The following is a 22,444-nucleotide window of genomic DNA, read 5'->3' as shown; positions in this document are numbered from 1 at the left end:
AGATTGTCGCCTCGCACACCTGTCCGCTAACCCGCTCCGCTATGGCGGTAATGTCGAATGATGGTATCATCGTAAGGCGCTCCGCCCGCTGCTCTGCAGAGTCGGGGCGGCTGTTGCGACTGCGGCGGCGTCGCAGTCGCAACAGCAGGGATTTTCATTTACAATGTCAAGTTCTCGCCTCGACTGCACCTTGCCCACGCCGCAAGTCCGCTCGAGCGGAGCGCCTAAGCACCCAGAGAAGCCTGCCTATGCCTATAGGTAAGCGGGAATAGTTGGGATGCAAATAAAACTCATAAATGCTGTAAAAGACGACAGGGTAGTTTTATCAAAACAGTTTCTTAACAATAAATAAATAGGGCGCTATTTTCTTTACATCATTAAGTTGTTCATATAAGTTTCAATCTTTCGATAGCAGCTTCAAGTTTTTCTATTTCGCCCTGTGATTGAGTAAGTTTTTCCGAGTTATTCTTCTGAACATCAGCCGGGACCTTGGTCGTGTAGTCGTCCGCCGCCATTGCTTGGTTTAGCTTGGTTATGGTCTGTGTAAGGAGGTCTTTCTTCTTTTCCAGTTTCGTTATTTCCTTTTGGGGATCGATGAGGCCCTGTAAAATACACAGTTTAGTTTTAGACTGGTTGATATAACAGATACAATTTAATAAAATGTATAAATACCATACTAAATTAACTAAAAAGCACGGAAACCTCACCTTCAAAACCAAATGAATCTCAATTTTGTCGGACACAGTGAGAATGGAGCAGCCGGCAGGGGGCGCCCCGGTCGCCAGCTCGCTATTGGCCAGCGACTGCAGACTGCTAAACAACCCTCTCAGCTTCTCTTCATCCAAGTCTTTAGCTATGACGAGGTGGGTCGTCGTCTTTTGTTTATTGACGATGTTGTACTCGGAGCGAGTTGAGCGAATGAGGTGCACCATTTTGAGTACAGTCGCGAAGTCAGCCTCTAGAGCTTCGTCTTTCCATGGTGTGTCGGATTCCTGTATGAGTAGAAACGAATTATTATCTGTTTGTTTAGTATTATTTCGTAAGAGTTTATAGGTAGAAAATGCTTGTAGCATTAAGTCCACCCTTTGTACACTTATTTTTATATTGGTGCAATAAAGGATTAAATAAATATAGCTAGCAGCTATGTGGGTTTGTCTGACAAACTTCGCCTTACACAAAAAAATTAATAAACTAATTAATTCAACAGGTACCTACTTAACTATTTGTCAACATTTGACATCTGTTATCAAATAATACCTTTCATATGACTTCATAGTCACAAATGGTCTAAGTACTCACAGTAGGATAGCTAGCCACGCATATCGACGGGCACTCCCTATTCTTCCTCGGCAGCCGCTGGTACAGCTCTTCAGTGACGAAAGGCATGAAGGGACTCAACAGCTTGAGGCCTAACTCCAGTACCGTGTACAGAGTGCGTCTAGCCGTCTCTTTCTCTCCATCTGTGCCGGACTGGAACACCGGCTTGAGGTATTCCTGTAAGAAAAAAGTATATTTGAAATATATTGGTTGACGCCATCTATTGTCGAAAGTTGCAACTACAAACTTAATGTTAAAACCTCCTTGGTGGAAGCGCCACCTATTGTAGAAAGTTGGAACTACAAACTTAATGGTATAACCTCCTTAGTGGAAGCGCCATCTATTGTAGAAAGTTGGAACTACAAACTTAATGTTATAACCTCTTTGGTGGAAGCGCCATCTATTGTAGAAAGTTGGAACTACAAACTTAATATTATAACCTCCTTGGTGGAAGCGCCATCTATGGTAGAAAGTTGGAACTACAAACTTAATGTTATAACCTCTTTGGTGGAAGCGCCATCTTTTGTAGAAAGTTGGAACTACAAACTTAACCTCCTTGGTGGAAGCGCCATCTATTGTAGAAAGTTGGAACTACAAACTTAATGTTATAACCTCCTTGGTGGAAGCGCCATCTATTGTAGAAAGTTGGAACTACAAACTTAATATTATAACCTCCTTGGTGGAAGCGCCATCTATTGTAGAAAGTTGGAAATACAAACTTAATGTTATAACCTCCTTGGTGGAAGCGCCATCTATTGTAGAAAGTTGGAACTACAAACTTAATGTTATAACCTCCTTGGTGGAAGCGCCATCTATTGTAGAAATTTGGAACTACAAACTTATTATTATAACCTCCTTGGTGGAAGCGCCATCTAGCGTCGAGTAGAAGAACTGTTTGCTATCAACGCCATCTATTCAAACTGACCGGAAATTATTCACCAAAATATCCACAACGCCATCTAGCGTCAACAGCTAGAACTTCTAACTCACCAAGTAGACATCGCAGACGTCGTAGAGCCACAGGCTATGGCAGGCAGAGGTCGCTGTTGGGAAGTCGTACTGTTGGAACGCGGTGTTGACTGTGGCCACGGCTTGAGCGGCTCTGGAGAGCAGCCAGCGGTCGGCGAGCGAGACAGACGATGGTAGGGGTCCGGTCCACGCCTGGGGAGGGGAATTCAGAATAATAAAAACAGGAAGCTTAGGAAAAGAAACAATGACAAAATATCGGATGGACTCATGCTATCTCGCTTTGTTCGGAGGTCTGACAAGGTGACGTCGTCGAAGGACACGTCGTGGAGGCCAACATCATCATTATCTCGGAGGTCTGTCAATTCTCTGTACTACTCCCACCTCCCTATGTAACGGCGGCCATTACATATTGTTTCTTTTTATTTTGGTTAAAATATGGACACAGAGCGTTTTTTTACTAAGTATCATCAGTTATATGGGAACATAGTCAGTACAGGTGATAGCATTTTCTACAAATCCATTAAGTTTATTGATGCCCTCCTGCCCGTTTGACCGACGACCTTAGGCGGGTAGCCGGTAGTGGCTGGATGAGGAAGGCCGAGTGTTGTGGCGCTCTTTCTATTGGCTAATAATGATTATATAGGTTTACAATGATTTTCTCACCTCATAAGTGGTGTCCTGTGGGAAGTCCATGAGCGCGAACTTGGCGGCGTTCCACAGCTTGTTGCAGAAGAAGCGGTAGCCCTGCACGCGCAGGATGTCCAGGTTCAGGTCCCGGCCCTGCGTCATGGCGCATAGGGCGAATCTGTGGACGGGAAAAATGAGTTTTTTTTAAACTGTGATATTAGAGTGGAGCCCTTTTATGTAACACTGCGACTTTATAACTGATTTATCTTGATTTGCAGTTCACATAATAAATGTATCAGTATAAGTACATAAAATATTCATACAGCTTTTTTTGACTATATCTTGTTTGTTTATTGTATTTTATGTACTTTGGATAAGATAGCTTATCCAAGACATAAGGTGACTTGCACCAAACATTGAAACGAAATTAAATCTATTGCTCTCTTGTTTTGACAGTATACTGACTAAGCAGGACAGCAATATATTTAATTTTGTTTCAATGTTTGGTACAAGTCACAAGACATTGAGTCACCAGTAACGACATACCTCAAAGCATCAGTCCCGCACTCCGGAATCCCATTCGGAAAGTCCTCCTTCTGCCCCGCCAGAGCCCGGCTCAGCTCCTTCGGGTCCAGGTTCGAATCCTGCAACGTGGCGCTGAGCTGCTCCAGCGAGATGCCTCGGATCACGTCGAGCGGGTCCACCACGTTGCCCAGAGACTTGGACATCTTGCGCCCGTGCGCGTCGCGGACCATAGGGTGGAGGTAGACTTCTCTGCGGGGGTAAATGGTGGTTTGAGGATATTGAGGAGAAGTATTTAGGAGCAGTTAATATTTTTTTTTTTTTTTTTATTTATTTTTTATTGAGCAATAAGCTTAGCCTAATACAATAAATAGATGTACACAACTTAAAATTAAATTACAAACTGACTTAGGACTAAGCACAGTACAAGTTTTAAGAGCGCTGGGGCCTGAACTAGGTGGTGGCCTGTATCTCAGGCACCAGCTCCCTCCCTGTTTAAAACAAATTTTATTGCTCCATTTTTAAACAAATATTAAGAAAATATATTATTAAACTAAACTAAGCATGCAACATGCAAAAGTGCTTGTAGTGCAGAAAATTGGAAATTGGTGGAATTTACTTAATTGTAACTAACAAGTTCTCTGATTGTTCATAATTGTAGGTGCTTAACACAACTTTAAGTTTAATCTTACATTCATTTATCGTTAGAGGGTAAATTGCATCAGCTACATTTATTTTGTTGTATAGAAATGTCCCCAAAAAAGGATAAAACTTTTGTGAAAACGAAGTTTTTGGGCAAAAGAAATCAGGAAAATGACATTTAAAACCTCTCCTTCCTCTGTTTAAACTAGGGTCATAAGCAGTTTCCCTATGCTTTAAAAGTATGGTATGAAAAATAAAAAGCTGCCTAACACTTAGCACCTCACAAAACTTAAAGAGTTGTGCGGTTGGGAAGCGATATGGACGGAAAGTGCTAACCTTTAATACTGCTCTTTGTGCTCTTTCAAGGGGGAGTAGGGTAGTTTTGCACGTACCGCCCCATACAGTAATGCAATACATTATAATGGACTGACATAAAGCGTAGTAGACTGTTTTTAGGATGTTGGGTTTAAGGACATGTCTTAAGGTTTTAAAAACATATATTAATTTACGCACTCTTCCGACCAACATATTTACATGATCTTTAAAACATAAATTCTTATCGAGCAGAATGCCGAGATATTTCATAGTAGTTGTACTTTTTAGAGGGAGACATCGACAGTTAGGGCCATTGGGGTTATTGCAGAAAGTGTGAGCTATAATTTTAAAAGAAGGTGAAGGTCGAGTACGATTTGTGATGGAATAGGCAATAAATTTAGTTTTATCAGTATTTAATGTTAATGTGTTAACATTTAACCACCTATTTATGATATCGAACCCATATTGTGCTAGATTAAATGTATCACGCCAAGACCTAGAGGAAAAGCACACAGCTGTATCATCAGCATAGGAGACAATTTTACACCCCGGTAACTTAAGTCTGCTAAGGTCATCAATGTATACCAAAAATAGTGTTGGTCCCAGAATGCTGCCCTGAGGAACACCAAAGGTTAGGGGTAGATCATCACTCTGGAAATTGCCTATCTTAACTCTCTGATATCTGTCTGAGAGGTAATCCTTAAAGAGTTTCAGTTGAATACCTCTCACCCCAATGTTCTCAAGCTTACATAGTAATAGTGGCACAGAGACTGTGTCGAACGCTTTCGCCAGATCTAAAAATATAGAGAGTACTTTTTCTCCCTTGTCCATATTTTTCACAACATGATCCACAAGTTCATGAACTGCGTCGGATGTGGATCTTCCACTTCTAAATCCGTACTGCTGGTCAGAAAGTAAGTTATTGGCATTCAGGTATGTGACAAGTCTATTATTAATCAGTCTCTCTAGGATTTTTGAGAGAACGGGAAGAACAGAGATTGGGCGATAGTTTCCGACACAGCCTCTGTCACCACTTTTGTAGATTGGAGTCACAAGTGCCTTCTTAAATATCTTTGGAAAGACTCCCGAGACGAGGCAAAGTTTGCAAAGATAAGTTAAGGGAGGGACAATAATATTTTTATATGTCTTGATAAAATCTGTGGATAAACTGTCACAGCCTACTGCGCAGTTTTTGCGTAGTGTCATTATTAGAGTTTTAATTTCGCTTTCATCTGGTTCAAGCAAAACAAATGAATTAGGGTAAGACATTTTTGCACCAAACTTGCTAAAATCCATAGGTTCGCTTCGAATTGGAATTTTCTCTGCTAGAGTTTTACCTATATCAGCAAAATATTTGTTTGCCCCATTTACTGATTCTCGTGGAGTTGCGTAAGAGGTCAATAAATCATTGGAAATTTCCTTTTTGACATTTATATTTGCAATATTTTTTAAAGTGGTCCAAATTTTTTTCGAATCTTTACCCGCTTTTGTAACTTCCTCCTGATCATAATGGACAGAGTTTTGTGGTGGTCCTTTTATTACCCGACTGCCGAAGGAGGAGGGTAATGTTTTTTATTTATTTATTCTATTTATATATCTAAAGCTAGCATGGAAATGAGTGCTGCGAGGCTTTTTGATGATAATTTGCTGGGAAATGACTTAGTCCATATCATTTTACTATAAGATAATGTTTATATCTCGAGTATATATTATTTCTGATGGGAAGTACAGTAGTAGTGGGGGCAGAGTGACCTAACCCCTCTCAGTACCGTTGTCACTCCCAAGCGGGGTCCGGTCACTCTGCCCAACCCTGTATAATCATGTACTCACTTGAATGGCAGTTTCCCCATGAGCCGTTGTCCGAAGAACACCATCCTGGCGACCCAGAAGAACAGGATGTCGTGACCAGTCTCCAGCAGCGTGCCCGGGTAGAACGCCTGACAATAGACACGAGTAAATTATATATTATCAGAATATACAGCTCCATGTCAAACACGTATTAATATAAATAAGACGCTTTAAACGTCGAGATGTTGTGTTTCACTGTAGAACGCCATCGGGTAGACATCGGGGTGGTGTTAGAATATAATACGGCTATATTTTTTTCGAATTTTCAAAAGTACTAGAGCAAAAGTTGTTCATAGTTTCAGAATGTATGAATGAATTGTATTGTATATGGGCTGATAAAGCCATAACTGTCAAAATATCATCATAATAAACCCACAATCGTCCACGGCTGGACAGACAGTCATAATATTATTTGTGGTTTGTTTGCTAAAGTTCTCACCTGTAAGTCCTCGGTATTATCCGGCCAGCCGAATATAGCGAACGGGAACAGTCCGGACGAGAACCACGTGTCCAGCACATCGCCATCTTGCTCCAGCACGATATCTGCCGGCGACAAGTTGAACTTCTTGGCGGCCTTACTACGCGCCTCCTCTTCGTTGTGCGCCGCGATCCAGCACTCTTCTAGCTCCTGGGAATGAGGGTGGGGTTTGATTGATAGTGGACGGTGCTGGTTTTCGTGGATAGAGATAACATTTTATTAGGAATGTGTGGTGTCAACGATAGGACAGGTTATTGTTAGGGTGGAATGTTTTTTGTTAAACGAGGTAAGTGGGTTTAAAAATTATTGCATTTGTTATAATTATTATAAGTTGAATAATTAGCAATGGATTATTTAGTGCAAATATAATTTTAAAATGGACTTATTTCAAATTGAAAACTAACAAGTCAGAAAATAATAATTCATTAGTCAGAATGAAAATCTGTCTAACTTATGTATAAGAAAGATTTTCTCGCATATCAAGCCGATGAACATGCAAAAATTAAATCAACCACAAACAATAACAAAACAGTTAAAAAGAAAATAAGATTGATTTTCATTAAAGCTCCAACTAAACTTCAGCTCCTATTGCGTTATATCCACTGTATTATAAAATTTAATTGTTATTTGTTAAGTCAATAAAGTAGTATTCTATTCTATTCTAAACAAGTCTGATCGATTGAATCCATGATTTCATGTTTTCTTAGCGATTGCTCAGAATAGAAATTACCATTTTCAGCTCAGAAAAACTAGCTGCAGATCTCGACATACTAAAACGTAAAAAAACTCTTCATTCAGCAGAAAATCTTGTTGTAACAACAATCATGCTAAAACCAAACACACAACTCCAACTCAAAAATAGAACACGTATTGTGCAGCAAGCATGGCTGATGCGAGCAACATACGGCGACGCTCCTATTGGCAGTGACAGTGGGGGGCAGTCGGTTCCGGATCCGGTTTGACTTCTTCCGTCCGGTGCGAGAGCGGCGGCGGGCTGGTGCCGTCTTTGTCACTACTTCTGTTTCCTTGCGGCGTGAAAGAGAAAGATATACGCTTATGATGATCGAAAATGGTACACTAGGATCACTGTATCTTGACCAAAATTTCTGTCATCTATGGCATGGAAACAAGATTGCATTTAGTAACGAATGATAATGATGATTCGGAGAGTATTCTTGCCGAAAAAGGCTCGATCATCGGTGTAGCGCACACATAAGGAGTCGCGCAGCTTTGGCACATGAACTCACTCCTTCAAAATGATATTTTGCGAATTACGAGAATCCTAGTGCACCTTATATTAATTGTCGACTCAATCACTTCACAGAAACAAACTCCATCAACTCTCACCTCATCCTTAGGCACGTTGACCCTGTAGGCCGGAATGCGGTGCCCCCACCACAACTGGCGCGAGATGCACCAGTCCCTGATGCCTTCCATCCAGTGGTTCCATATCTTCACGTGGACGTCCGGGATTATCTTGAGCTCTCCGCTTTGGACGGCCTTTATGGCTTCCGCGGCCATCTTGTCGCATTTTATGTACCTGGAAAGAGATTTTGTGTATGAGTTTAAAACAGAAGGTTCTTCTTAGCCTTGTTCTTATTTAGCAGCGTCGGCTCTGAGTGTCATTTTATCCTATGTCATACTCTCACACACTCCACACTCTACTTCTTCATATTATCTATTAATTATTTTACGTAATCTGTATGTCTCTTTTTAGTTAGCCGTGACAAACTCCAGAATATTCCAACCTTATGAACTACTTTCTAAACCTATTTCCACTCAAAATAACCTCGGAAACATTTAAAAAATATTATTAATACAAAATGCCACACGGAGTATCCAATTTTGCCTACCTTTTAGGAGTTACTTAAAATTTCTTTACCATAATTCAATAAACAACAAACCAACCACCTCATCATCATCAGCACTCACCACTGCGGCTTCAGCATCGGCTCCACGACGTCCTTGGAGCGGCTGCAGAACGGGATCGCCATGGGGTTGTCTTTAGTCTCACGGTACAGCTTCTTCGCTTCCAAAGCTTTGATGATCTCGCGGCGGCAGTCGAAGCGTTTCATGCCCTGTGGAGGTGGGGTTAGGGTTGACATTTCATTATATTTAGTAGTGCTTTGGTAAGAAGTGGGACCACAATAGGTTTGTTTTAAAGTTAACGTAAGGTAAACTTCGGCACAATAAAATGCCTGAATAAATATGAGGAAGAGAATGTTTCATAATCATTAGCCCGTAATAACTCCCGTGAATAAAGAAACAATAACGAAAATGGCGGCCGTAACATAAGTGGGAGTAAGAATGATTAGAGCGAGACTTATTTATTCACGGATGTTATAAATTGTGAACTTGTCACCCAACAACGCTACCTCTCTACTATCACAGTCCCCGCTGGCTGCAGGGCGTCCCACGCTAACCTCAATCGTTAATAACTCACAACAAACTGTCCGCAGTCACCAACAATCTTCCCCTCATCGTCGAAGATGGTGATGAAGGGCAGCTGGTGGCGCTTGCCGATCTCGTAGTCGTTGGGGTCGTGCGCCGGAGTTATCTTCACCGCACCTGGAGAATAAAACGATTATATTCAAGTTACATTCACAATAGTTCAGGCCTTTTGCACTGCTCATGGAAGGTATTTTGGGCCCAATTTTAAACGTGCCAGTTTTCCAGAAGCTATGCACAAGAACACACTTTTTAACAAGCCTACAAACTTTTAAATAAAAGTAAGCTAAAAAGGGGTTCATTAATTTTCATTGTAGTATAACCCAAGTTTTTTAGAAGGAATCCCCAGACACGCCTTTTTGGCTTACTACATCACTTTTGCAACACCCTCCACATTAAAACAGTCTATCACTACGAGAAATAGCTACTTTTAAAGATAAAAACTAACTAATTACCTGTCCCAAAAGCCTGATCCACATACGAGTCAGCTATAACCGGTATCTTCCTCGCACAGAAGGGATGTGCCAACAGCCGGCCCACTAGATGCTTGTATCGTGTGTCCTCGGGGTGTACCGCCACGGCCGTGTCTCCCAACATTGTTTCTATGCGCGTCGTCGCCACCACTATCTCCTCGTCTGTGCCTATCACCTTGTAAGCGAAGTGGATGAGAACGCCGAATTCTACCTGTGGAGGAAGACAGATGGGTTATTTTAAATACCCTCATTCAACTTAAAGACACACTATGATTCTTCACCTTTTACTAAAAGTAAAAAAATGCAGTATATGTTGTATAGTTGAAGATTTGAGTTAAACTGTTGGTCTCATTGAGTCAAAGTTGGACTACAGTCGACCTAAAAGCCGGTAGATGTCGCCACAGTTATATACTTTTAATATGTGGCGCTTTGTAAAGATAAATTTGGATAAATTATTAATAAAACATGTGACAATAAACACTACTTTAGGACCAATTGACGAATGTTCAACAGTAGATGTCACCACTGTCGTCCAACTAACCAAAACTACTCCTTCACGCAACCAAATAAAGCTCACCTTATTCTCATAGCCCGGGATACTAAACAGCGTGCGTCCAGTAACATCAACTTTATCCACTTCAATGTCAGAAATAGCAGACTTCAGCGTACAGGACCAGTTGACCAGTCTATTCGCTCGGTAGATGTCGCCACTGTCGTGTAGTCTGACGAACGCTTCGTTGACCGCGCGGCACATTGACGGGTCCATGGTGAAGCGAGCTCGCGACCAGTCGAAGGAAGAGCCTAGGGAGCGGAGCTGCTCGTAGATTCTTTCGCCTTTTCTGGAAATTAAGAGAGCTTTTGATGAAGATGAAGTTTGTTGGTAGTCCGTAGTCTATCTTACATAAACTCTTGGCTCTGGTGTCAGGTAGGTACAGAATATACCAGGAGACTAAATAAAGCACTAGCTGTACAACAATGTACCTCTAACCTGCCAGGGAGTATATTAGTGGAAGACATAAGTGTTTAGTGCTTCAATTAACCCAACATATTGATTGACTTTCATTATAGGACAAACCCCGAAGGGGTAGACGGAGGTGACTAAGTACGGGACCATGCAACTCCGCCATTGCTAACCCTGTAATCCTAAAGACACTAATACAATATGTGATGGCTGCATTTCCACTAATACTCACTCGTTCTTCCACTCCCACACCCGCTTAATGAACTCCTCTCGTCCGAGGTCATGCCTGGTCTTCTTCTCCTCGCGCCAGAGCTTCTTCTCCACCACCACCTGCGTGGCGATGCCGGCGTGGTCGCAGCCCGGGTTCCAGAGCGTGGTGCGCCCATTCATTCTGAGGGGACAAATTAGTATGGTTAAATAGGTAAATAGATAGATAGAATACACTTTATTCGTACACCAAAAGAGAATAATAAAATTAACAATTTGTAACTTAATTAGGGTACAAAACGCGTTCTTATCACTAAAAGCGATCTTCACCAGACAACCATTGGATGGAGATCATTAAGAGATTGAGATATTATTTTATTCTAATTAGAAAATACGATTAACCAACCAAATAATAAAATTAAATTTTCTCCATTTATATTTATTTACCTGTGCCACCTAGTAATAGCGTCTTCAACAGCATTAGTCAGTGCATGTCCTAAATGCAGAGTTCCTGTCACATTGGGTGGTGGGATAACCATCACAAACTTGCCCTTTGGATTCTCTTCTAGGACTGATTTTCTCTGAAAAGATTAATTATATCTGTTACAATTTTAAAATTATTTTCATGTGTGTTAAACATGTAGATATGATTTCAGTGTTTGGACATATTGTTTGCAACTAACTATGAAGGCCTAAAGTTACACAATACATTCATAGCATATGCTTTAGTTAGTCAATGGCCATGATGTGAATCAGAAATTTTAATTTATTTTAACTTAACAATTTAGTTATTCAGGGCCCAAAGAACCAAATTTAGTGTGCAGGGTTGAATCCAGGCCTGGCCAGATATTTGTATTCAGACAGATATTAGATATTAACTTACAGTATGTATAAAACCTTACCCCATACTCTGGTTTGAAGAAGCCCTGTTTCTCCCACCATGCGTACCAGGCAGCCTCCACATACTTGGGGCTGTATGCATCGGGCATGTCTCCTGTGATGTCTTTCTTTTCTCCCGGGGCAGTACTGGCTGTATACACTGCACTTTCTTTTACTTCTTTTGTCTTTTTCTGTTAGAGAAAAAAGTTTGAATACTTATTATTCTCAAAATAATAACTTCCTTGGATTTTTGCTATATTATGTTATGCATGGAAAACATGAATAAATACATATTAACATTGTGAGCATCTGAAGTAGAACATGTTGGCATTTAAAAGGTTACTTGTTGATTATTTTATGCATAATTGTTTTAAATAGAAATGAGTCATTCTTAAGGTGTCTTAGAAAATTTAATGCAATATTTGATAGGAAAACATACATAAGTACATAAAAAGTATGCTAGTACAGAAACATTTGATTATATGTATTAAAAAGAAGTAAGATTGGGAATGGCATACTGTTCACTTTCTGCTCTCAATACATCAGATCAGATTATTGCTAGCTCAATGAGAACGTGCAACAATGACGCAATTGTAGCTACTATTGTGTATGCGGACACTTTACTTTCACGTACATGCGAGTACTTTGCGAAGTTACAGGTAATTATAACCTCACCTTTCACCGCATATTTTACGTCGAAACATATCTTAAAATACCACCAAAAATAAAGATACGTTAAGCTGATATTGATAAACTTTATAGTAACCTCAGGCTTATCTTTCGGCACAGCTGGAGCGGTGGCCTTTTTGTCCAACTTGGCTTTGAGTTTTGCCAACTTTGCAGCTTTGATTGCTTCTTTTTCAAGCTGCTTTGCGGTCTTTTCTTGAGGCTGATCCCCCGTGGGACCGTTTGCAGCATCAGTATCAGCCATAGTTAATTCGGTGATAACACAGTTTTCACTTAATTTATGATTTATGGCTAGTTTTATCACAATAAAGAATCAAATACACGAAAAACACACGGCACACGGCCACACGGACAAGGATAAAATGACAGAATGACACTGACAGATAACATATGACAGATGTGATCAAAGTGACAGCAAATCACAGATTAATTTGACAGTTGTAAGCACGGAGCGACCAAGGAGCGACGGACGTTTTCCATTTTTCCATCTATGGTCTATGGATTCCAAAACCATAGACACTCACAGATTATAACTCCCGCCTTCATTTGTCAATGCGCCATTTTGTTTTTTCAATTTTTCGTCGCGTCTCGGCTCGGTGCGGTGTGCTTGTGCGTGAATTTTTCCTTGTGATAAATACAGAAATAGACTGATTTCGTGTTGTTTTAGTTTTGTTTAACAAATTGCAGAGCATCATGTCTGACCGAGAGGTATTTAATCCCTTTTGTTTTGCACAATGACAATAATAAATTGCTGTTCGAATTGTTGGGTCCGCGTGTTGAATTATTTGCCCGTGTGCTTTATTTACGAGCCGTGCGGTAGTATTTGGTTTGAATTTATGCTTGGGGTTTCCAGAGAAGCCGATCTAGGACTCGCAACGGGTCGAGGGAGGGCCGGGAGGGCCGCGAGGTGGCTCCGAAGCCCCCGACCATGTCCCGCGGGCACTCCAGGAGCCGGTCGCGGACGCCGCCCCCGCCTAAATCTAGTAGGAGGTATAAAACCCCGTGAGTATTCAAGCTTTACTAACTAACGACCTATCAGCTATTAAGAATCGAAATCATATAGAAGGTCATAACTTGATATTAGCTTGCATGGGAGAGTAACTCCTAACCTCGTAGCCAAGGTCACTTTTTGTGTTTTCCGCGTTGCCTCGATATTAAACATAGATGTGTGATTGTGAAATCGGCACCAAGTTGTAGTCATAAAAAATATTCATGTAATAATGCATTTGTTTTGCCACCACATTGACCAAACAAGTGATGTTATCATGGCAACTATACAAACATTGGGTAGGTTTTGTCAATAGTAATGGTAGGGGCTTATAGCTACTTAAAATGCATGTACTTATGTATGTAATAGCAAATTTTCTTCATAGGTATTGTATATTACAGTTAGGGGATACCAAAACTCCATTATAAATTGTAATGAGGCAAGTTGGAGTTCAATACAGAATATAACAAAATGTAGATCTACCATCCAATATGCATTTGTTTTTATAATCAACTATTTCAAGGTTTTCATATACATATAATTATTCTGCTGCGATAGGTTTTATAGGGTAAAGCTGTTACTTTAAATTACCAACACTGCACAAGAGTAGGCTATGGTTCAGAGAAGTACAAAAAGTGACACCAACATTTCTGATTTTTTACCATCAGTTTTATTCTGCGGTTTAAATCCATCATCCTATTCCACCTTCCTTCCAACTGTGTCCTGTCTACTAACCATCCCCCACTCCTTGCAAGTCACCCCCTAACCAACCTATCCCACCCAACATCCCAGCTTTGCATGTTAATCCTAAGGCAGTAAATCGCTGCTGATTGTAGCTCCACCACCAGGTCGCGCTCGCGCTCGGGGTCCCCGCGGCCGCGGTACCGCTCGGCGCGCTACTCGCGCAGCCGCTCCCGCTCCTACTCGCCGCGGGGGTCGTACCGCCGCTCTCACTCGCACAGCCCCATGTCGTCCCGCCGCCGCCACCAGGGCGCCCAGGTGAGGACTGTGGTAAACAACTTTGGCTTTTTATTACTTAGTTAATGAGGTTGGTAGTTAGTCAGTGTAGCCCCCTTATTCATAGAAATGAATATTCTATGAATAAGGGGGTAGATTTGTAAGCTCTTAGTAGGTCTGTCTTGCTAGACTAGATGAATGTCAACAGCTTTAGAGGACAAGCAGTAGAGAATATTTATAAATAAGAATATTAGTAAGTAGTAGTGGCAGTTGTGTTGATACAGTTGCTATATGCAATATGCTGTATGTGTAAATCTAATAATAGCGTGCTATATCATTTAGTTCTAAATTAGTTTGCTAATGATCACAATAATTAAGTGATCGTTGTCAATAAATTAGTGTATTTCATTAAATACCCAAGCAACTTATTCAGAAAATAAGAAGTTGCATAACTTAATAGCATTTGTACCTATACTTTGACTGAAAGTAGACACCATAAATCCATGTCCACTTCTGCCATGATTCTTATCAACACTTTTAAGTGGGTTAGCTTATCTTAACAATTTTTCAATTTTAGTTATGCTATGCTATGCAATTTCCTTACTGTAGTGTTTATTTATGTTAACACCAAGATTTAACAGCAAAAATTTCAAAAAAGTTATGCTTACTGATTTGCATGAACATAGAAACACCTATGGAAGTAGGCTAAGTACCTACTAGGGCATGCGATACCGGTAACATTTTCAATACCGGTATTGAGTTCCGGTATTAGAACTCAATACCGGGATCCTGGTATTAATACCGGTATTAGACTTCCTTGGTATTTATGGCATATATTTTGTTTAAAGGTCGTATAGGGCAAAATACAACAAGAAAAAGCAATCAAATTCTGTATTATGTAATATTTTTACGAGAATTGAGTATTAGAATTAAAATTTTAGAACGCATGGACAACAAGTAGGTTTCTAAAGGCCAAAAACCGCATGTAACGGTTGAAAACAAGTGCACTTTTATAGTATATAGGAGCACAAGGCTAACTATATCTTAATCGCTTGATTTATAGCCTAAAAAATGTCCGATTCCGGTATTGCTTCAATACCGGTATTAACTAATACCGGTATTGAAAAAGCGTGGATTTTGTCCGGGATCCCGGTATTACGGTATTGCATGCCCTAGTACCTACTGTAAACTGAAACGATAGCTATAAGGACTTTGGAGCCATGAGGGAATCATATTTCTACTCTTTAGTGGCTTCCCATAAATAATATTTAACTATCTACCTACTTACTGAGCCAAGCTCTTATAAGTATCTGGTAACAGTCCTAATAGTTTTAACCTAAATATTCTTACGTTTAAATAAAATAGATACACCTTTAAACCTCTAGCTTCTGAACTGAGGTGATGAGCCAACATACTTCCACAAGATTTAGGTCTCTATCAAGTAGCTGAACAAGAATAATGTGTTGGATTATTATTTACTATGTTTGTTGTAAGAGGTCCATTACAAATGGTGAATTATTTTGGTACACAGGAAAACCCGACCCCCTCCCGTTGCCTCGGAGTGTTTGGCCTGAGTCTCTACACCACCGAGCAGCAGATCAATCACATATTCTCCAAATACGGCCCCGTCGAGAAAACCCAAGTCGTCATTGATGCTAAGGTAAGCCATGATAAGCTAATGCGCTAGCAAAATTATACTTATATGTAAACCTCAGTGTGTGCCTGTGTGTCTCCAATCCTGACAGAAAGTTGGAGTCTACACCAAAGTGTGATGGACATAAAATATATTTTTAGTTTTATAGTTAGGTTTATAGTTTTTCATAGCATGTTTCTCAATATTTTACGTCACATGTGGCCTATATGTAATAGCCATAGAATTAAATTCGATCCAAATAATGATATGAAATGGCATAATGTAGCCGTGGACAGGAAAGAGTCATTATAAATAATATATGAAACATTGTTATGATAACATTGCAGGTATACTTATTGTAGGATAAAACATTAAGTGGAAGTACTGGTCTTATCTTAATTAATCTTTCCACATACCGAAGCCAATCAAAAGTAATAATTACAATCACGAAGTTAACTAAGCTTACCTTATTATTTACCTCATACTTATGTACTCAGTAGGTATTACTAAAAAAGAGGATGTTATAAAAGTGGCTCTGTAAGACTAAGGGGTGTCTCAGTATGAGTGAACTAACCAACTTGCTGTGGACTTGCATGGTGGGATAATGGTCCAAGCTTAGGAAGGTAGATTAGACCTTGGAGTCTTGGGGATATGCACAAAGGTTCCATTCGAGAGAGCCAGGTGCAGTCAGTAGCTTACATCACATACATCACGACCCATTATGTCCCCACTGTTGGGGCACGGGTCTCCTTCCAATGAAGGAAGGGTTTAGGCCTAGTCCACCACGCTGGCCAAGTGCGGGTTGGTGGACCCCAACACAAGCAAGCTTGTGCTGGGAGAGTTGTCGGGTAAGTGGGCAACCAGACTGTCAGATGTTTTCAAGCCGCCCGAAGGCCTCTGACTAGGCTTAACGACTGCTGCCGAAGCAGCAACCGGGACCCACGGCTTAACGTGCCGTCCGAAGCACGGAAGCGTCCAGAAAAGCACCACTTGAAATTGGTCACCCATCCAATGGCTGACCGTGTCAGTTGTTGCTTAACCTCAGCGATCAGTTACGATCACTGAGGCCCGCTCGACTACGGACGCTTCAGTCAGTAGCTTACATCGCCACAAAGAATAAGAATACCCATAACAATAAAACCTTGAGAGCTGTGGTAGTTCAGTCGGTAAGCGCCCGCTTCTCAAGTCGCTTATTGTATTGTTTATGTACAGCTAGCAAGCGAGTCACCCCTGACTACCCCTTCGGGGATTACAGTAGTGAGCGTATAGCGTATGCATGTATCAAAACCTTGCTCTCCACAGACGGGTCGCTCGCGCGGCTTCTGCTTCGTGTACTTCGAGTCGCAGGACGACGCCAAGATCGCCAAGAACGAGTGCACCGGCATGGAGATCGACGGCCGCCGCATCCGCGTGGACTTCTCCATCACGCAGCGCGCGCACACGCCCACGCCCGGGATCTACATGGGGAAGCCTACGTGAGTTTACACCTTGTAGTTGTGTAGATAAGAGTTGTTCTGGCATGGAGATCGACGGCCGCCGCATCCGCGTGGACTTCTCCATCACGCAGCGCGCGCACACGCCCACGCCCGGCATCTACATGGGGAAGCCTACGTGAGTTTACACCTTGTAGTGGTAGAGTTCAGAGAGATTGTTCCGTAGCTTGTTCTATAGTTTGAACATAAATCCCAAATGTATCACACTATACTATATCTGGGAAAACCAATGTGAGTTTCTCCCGTTGCTTGTAGAACCATTAATCAGTCTATAGCTAGTGCTGGTTACCACTATCCGATACCTGTCTAAGGTCTTCAGCCTAAAGCACTGGGGGCGTCCCATGCTATGTTTAGTTGTTCTCCACTCGAGGATTCTTGATGTTATACCATTGGCAACTGTAACTAAGTCTGGATGCATATCCAACATAGAAAACCTACCTAATTTTATTAGAATAGGTCCTATGTGTTGGTATATTAAATCAGAGCAGTTTTAGAGCGAACCCACTCGAAGATAAGTGGGCTCACTAAAGGCCTGTTTGTACATTCATCTCTCACTCTTTTCTTACCCTTTTAGTTTATTCCAGTGATTAGTTGACTTGTACATGAAACATATTGTGATGTGTGGATGTGTTGGTTCACAGAGTGCGAGGTGACAACGGCTACGACAGGCGCGGCGGCGGCGGCCGAGACAGAGAGTAAGTTACTGAACTGTTAATAACCATTTCTTGAAGATGTGGGCTATCGGAGTCTGAAATCTAATTCATTTACTAACCATCTTCAAAATGATTACGTATTCGGATAAGTTTCCTCTAATCTTAGATGTAACTTCGAATGCAAGCTATATTCCCAAAAGATTGCGCACTGTCGACGCTCTTAGCATATGATTATAATATCTAATTTTATTTCTAAGCCTCGAGATTATAGTAATAACCTTTCTGTCAACTTTTTGCCAGCCTTGCCATTGATGTTTGCCCTTACCAGAGAAACATAGGCATTTAGATATTATCTAACCTCACTTCCTCAACTTCCAGCGACTACTACTACCGCGGCGGCGGCGGCGGCGGGTACCGCGAGCGCGAGCGCGACTACTACCACCGCAGCTACCGCCACCGCAGCCCCTCGCCCCACTACCGCCGCTCCTCGCGCCGCTACGAGCGAGAGCGCTCCTACTCGCCGCGTAAGTACCAAGAGAGCTGGCCGAGGGACCGCCACGCTAGGGACTAGGGTGTCAGCTACACAGCCTCCGGCTTAGCTGACCCGATATACTTCATTACAAGTAAACATAATAGTTGATGACAACCAACAGTAAATATCGACCAATAGAGATAGGCCAAGAGAGCAACAGCGTCAGTATTCGTTGATATCATACCTCAGCTGTAAATTGAATACCTGTAAATCATTCATAGATTTAACAATAATAAATAGATTCTTGAAAGACTGAACAGGATGTCTGTGTTTATGTTATCGGGTCAGATAAGTTGGTGGCACTAGATAGGTAGGCTTTTTTGTAATATATCCTGTTTCAATCCGATTATCTAGCAACATAACTTAAATTTAGACCTGTCTTTAGAATTTTTGGGCTAAAATGTGATCTTGTGGTGCGGCAACATTAGTTGTGTTGCTACAGAATCGGTTACCGTGTCTAAATTCAAACTGGCCAGGAGGATTTCGTTAAGATACAGAGGTCACTTAAAGCTAGCTATGTAGATCAATTTCCATCTGTGACTACTTCCTGCTACAGTGTTGTTACAACTGTCTTTTGCATGCTCAGTTGCTAGTTGTCTCCTATTATGGTAGTCATATGATTATATCCATGTCCATTTAAAATACAGGCGTGATATTATCGCTTGTTCATCTAAATGTCTCTTGTCAAGTCTAGTCATTAGACAAACACTTACATGTCTACTGGATTTCTTTATTGTATTTTTGATATAAAGCTAGTTAAAAGAGAGGTCAAGCTCGTTCCACTAGCATTTCGATAATTTACGACTAAAAGGCAATATAATTTGCCTGTTTATTTTATGTTCTTTTATTATTTTGATGTCTACTAGTTGTGAATTATTAGTTTTTATTATGTGTTACATTGTTATATTGCCTTGAGCACCCTTACTTATGTATAAAAGCTTTGTCATCATCACCATGGTGAAACAACGAAAGAGTTCGTTACTATTCATTCAAGTAGTTTGCATATTTCGTTGTCTCACCAAACTATCCCTAAGTTTGGAATAAAAATCAGATGCATTCTATAGATTTTCTATTTACACCTTTGCCAACGAACGGTATTTCAAAAAGTTATTTTAATGATGAATGCATATTTATTCCAAATGCCTTTATCTCCCCTCATCCACTACGCTCTGTGTACTCGATGGTGACTCCCCTGTTTGACTTTGCAGGTCGTTATTAGTAAGTTGGTGTTGCTGAGTCGTCAATTAACAGCAGATTACATACCTTACTACCATTTGACGCTCTACTGGCCTCCATGTGCATTTAAACTTGTACCTGTATAGTTTTGGCCGTAATAGTTTAACTATTGTTAATTTGATATTGTAAATAAGGCTCTTCGCGCCGCCATGACGGCGCGTGATCTGCCCGGGCCGCACTGACGTGACACCAAAAGGGTCTAGTTATAAGTTAGCCTGTAAGTCCCTAAGGACACGCTATGCCTCTAGAATGTAATGTTAGTAAATAAAGATTTAATATAAGTCTAATATTGATTTTGTTTGTTTGAAAAGGTATTGAAACAAGAAGTAAAGGATGAAGTTCCTTGAAACTAACTGTGTTGAAGTTTTGAAAATGTTTACTTGAAAATTCCGATTCGAAAAGGCGTTTGCCGAAACCCGCCGAGTTGGAAACGGCGTTAAAGAAACTCGGGGCCGGAGCGAAGTTTTCCGAAAACGTTTATGTCCAAAGAAAGAAAGAAGCGCAAAGAATATGATCTGCGGATTAGGCGGCGGCGGCAGCGACACAGACCACTCGAAGATCATATTCTTTCTATCTTCTCACTCGTTTACTAAACGTTTCTCTCTGCAGTATCTCTCCACACTTGCACACTGCTCACTCGTGATCTTCTCGTGCATTTGACGCAACAGTATATAATAGTATATTATATAGTAATTATGTAATGTATGTTGTTCAGCTGTAGTGACCGACATCATTTTGTGCACATTTTCTTTATTTTAGTGTAGACTTGTGTTGTGAGGGATTTGTTAATAAACAAATAGTTTTGTAATTCCATCGTTGTTCTGTATTTATTCACGTATCCTTCCTTCTTTCAACCATTTTATCCTATGTACCGTATGTAATATTTGTCATTAAATTAGAAATTAACGTTTAAAATATTTTAAAGTAATTATTCATATCAGTTATGGGTTTAATTAACAAATTATGGGAGTTCATATTAAAATCACCAGTATTTATTCACTATATTGGGTTTTATTAAAATTAGTAACGACTATGTTATGTATAAATAGATAATTATTATGTTTATAGATATCATAACCAATGTCAATGGCACTCTAATTTCTCCAGTCCTTTGATATTTAACTTCATAAAATAAAGCCATATTAAACAATGATGTGTAACATCCTAAAATTATACATTGAAAATATAAATAAATCTTTTAGAAGATACAATTTCATTTGGACGAGCTTCGAATACAAAAAAAACAGATATGTAGAGTTAAAACAATGTATAATACTGAATTAACACGATAACTACAGTATAAAATATGTTTTCAAAACAGGAATGTAAACTGCATAAACAAAACATTTGCTTTTAAAAATGGAATGTTGGTAATTTAATATAAAGCTATGAAAAAACTGTCTCAAAATAAAACTTACGAAAACAAAAAGTATTATCTACTGGCAAGGTTTTGAATTTTTAGCTCCATAAAAGCTTGTTTACTACTAAATTGGCAAGATAAGCTTAGTCTATAATGGCAAGAGTGTGTGAGCTTCACATCAAAGTAGAATATTGGCAAATAATTTTGTATGGAAGAGAATTTACTACGCTTACGGTTAAAATTAAAGTCGCTGGTGTCCTTCCATTTTACAAGTTCCAATGCCCATTTGTCTTGTCTAGTAACTAGTACACCTCATACATAAACATAACAAAATGTTTGCATTTTTCAATACATGCAGTATATTATTTTACCTCATCGGACTAATTATCCAATGTACTAATTTTACTTATTTAAATATAAATGATTGCACTTAAATATCCCGATTTAATGTCAATTAATAATAACATTGCAAAAAAATAAAGATTAAATGACTTGTCAAAAATACATCTAAAGTAAATATTAATTATTACCATTGTAACAAAAACATAATTCCATTTAGGCTACTGTCTAATGCATTTGGCTGTTTTGATTCTCTAAGGTTACTTGCTTATAATCTAGGGGACTGCAACCATTCTGAGCCAGTAGAGCTATCCGGAAAAAACGCAGCACATTCTATTCGATAGTCTATTCGAAAGTGCTGTCAACCTGTCAACAACAAAATGGCGGTGTATTGCGGTGTACAGATTTGCGAAAGTTTGACAGCTATCATTCCATAGGTCATTGTCAGAATAATATTATGTACTCTGTGGTCATTCTTTTCGAAACTCATTCGAAAGGTAAAAAGTGTTTGAAAATGCTGTCAAGTTGACAATAGTCGCACTCGCATTCGATTCTATTCGTTAGCTCGAATTTTCATGATACGGGTACAGTTCTTTCAAAATTGCAGTTAGTAAGACCTAAGGCAATTGTCCCACCCAGTTGGTCTAGCTCTACTCGCTTATCTAGTCGGTGGGACAACTGTCTAAGGCCAAGACAATTCCCACTTACCATGGATATGTAGTGGGCCCTAGAACCTCTTTCGTTCTACTCATATAAAAATGTTTTGGTAATAAAGTATTTAGCGACTGATGTGAGCTTTTCAGGACATATCCTTAAGCTGGGTCTACGCTAGACGAACAGAGCACGAGCGGAGCCATTCCGGTTTCGTCGTTCACGGTTT

General features: G+C 40.3%; 2 protein-coding genes across 9 annotated transcripts; one reads left to right on the top strand and one right to left on the bottom strand.

Annotated features, from left to right (window-relative positions):
* Positions 1-297: 297 nt before the first annotated feature.
* Positions 298-12,745, bottom strand: LOC105390726 (valine--tRNA ligase). Of its 2 annotated transcripts, XM_048622698.1 has the most exons (18): positions 12,453-12,745; positions 11,710-11,877; positions 11,255-11,388; positions 10,833-10,991; positions 10,217-10,478; positions 9,622-9,850; positions 9,162-9,286; positions 8,651-8,796; positions 8,066-8,258; positions 7,624-7,743; positions 6,680-6,868; positions 6,223-6,329; positions 3,460-3,687; positions 2,950-3,091; positions 2,308-2,478; positions 1,300-1,494; positions 708-992; positions 298-602 (listed from the first exon to the last, which is right to left on the bottom strand). In XM_048622698.1, the coding sequence occupies exons 1-18, from the start codon at positions 12,615-12,617 to the stop codon at positions 387-389; spliced, it is 3,234 nt and encodes a 1,077-aa protein (XP_048478655.1). In that variant the 5' UTR covers positions 12,618-12,745; the 3' UTR covers positions 298-386. The 2 variants fall into 2 exon arrangements, with proteins under 2 accessions (XP_048478655.1, XP_048478656.1); XM_048622699.1 differs by lacking the exon at positions 7,624-7,743 and having other exon boundaries at positions 12,453-12,744.
* Positions 12,746-12,920: 175 nt separating this feature from the next.
* On the top strand, positions 12,921-20,676 carry LOC105390727 (transformer-2 protein homolog alpha). Of its 7 annotated transcripts, XM_048622702.1 has the most exons (9): positions 12,921-13,081; positions 13,227-13,375; positions 14,198-14,372; positions 15,850-15,978; positions 17,254-17,340; positions 17,477-17,562; positions 18,086-18,139; positions 18,476-18,621; positions 20,177-20,676. In XM_048622702.1, exons 1-9 carry the CDS (start codon positions 13,067-13,069, stop codon positions 20,200-20,202), a joined length of 867 nt encoding a protein of 288 aa, XP_048478659.1. In that variant the 5' UTR covers positions 12,921-13,066; the 3' UTR covers positions 20,203-20,676. The 7 variants fall into 7 exon arrangements, with proteins under 7 accessions (XP_048478659.1, XP_048478665.1, XP_048478664.1 ...); XM_048622708.1 differs by lacking the exon at positions 17,477-17,562 and having other exon boundaries at positions 13,227-13,363; positions 14,210-14,372; positions 17,254-17,426; XM_048622707.1 differs by lacking the exon at positions 17,477-17,562 and having other exon boundaries at positions 14,210-14,360; positions 17,254-17,426.
* The last annotated feature ends 1,768 nt before the right edge of the window (positions 20,677-22,444 follow it).

This window comes from Plutella xylostella, chromosome 8 (assembly GCF_932276165.1).
Source record: "Plutella xylostella chromosome 8, ilPluXylo3.1, whole genome shotgun sequence".
NCBI lineage: Eukaryota > Metazoa > Arthropoda > Insecta > Lepidoptera > Plutellidae > Plutella > Plutella xylostella.
Note: the sequence above shows the minus strand (reverse complement) of the source record. Positions and strands in the feature narration are given on the sequence as shown.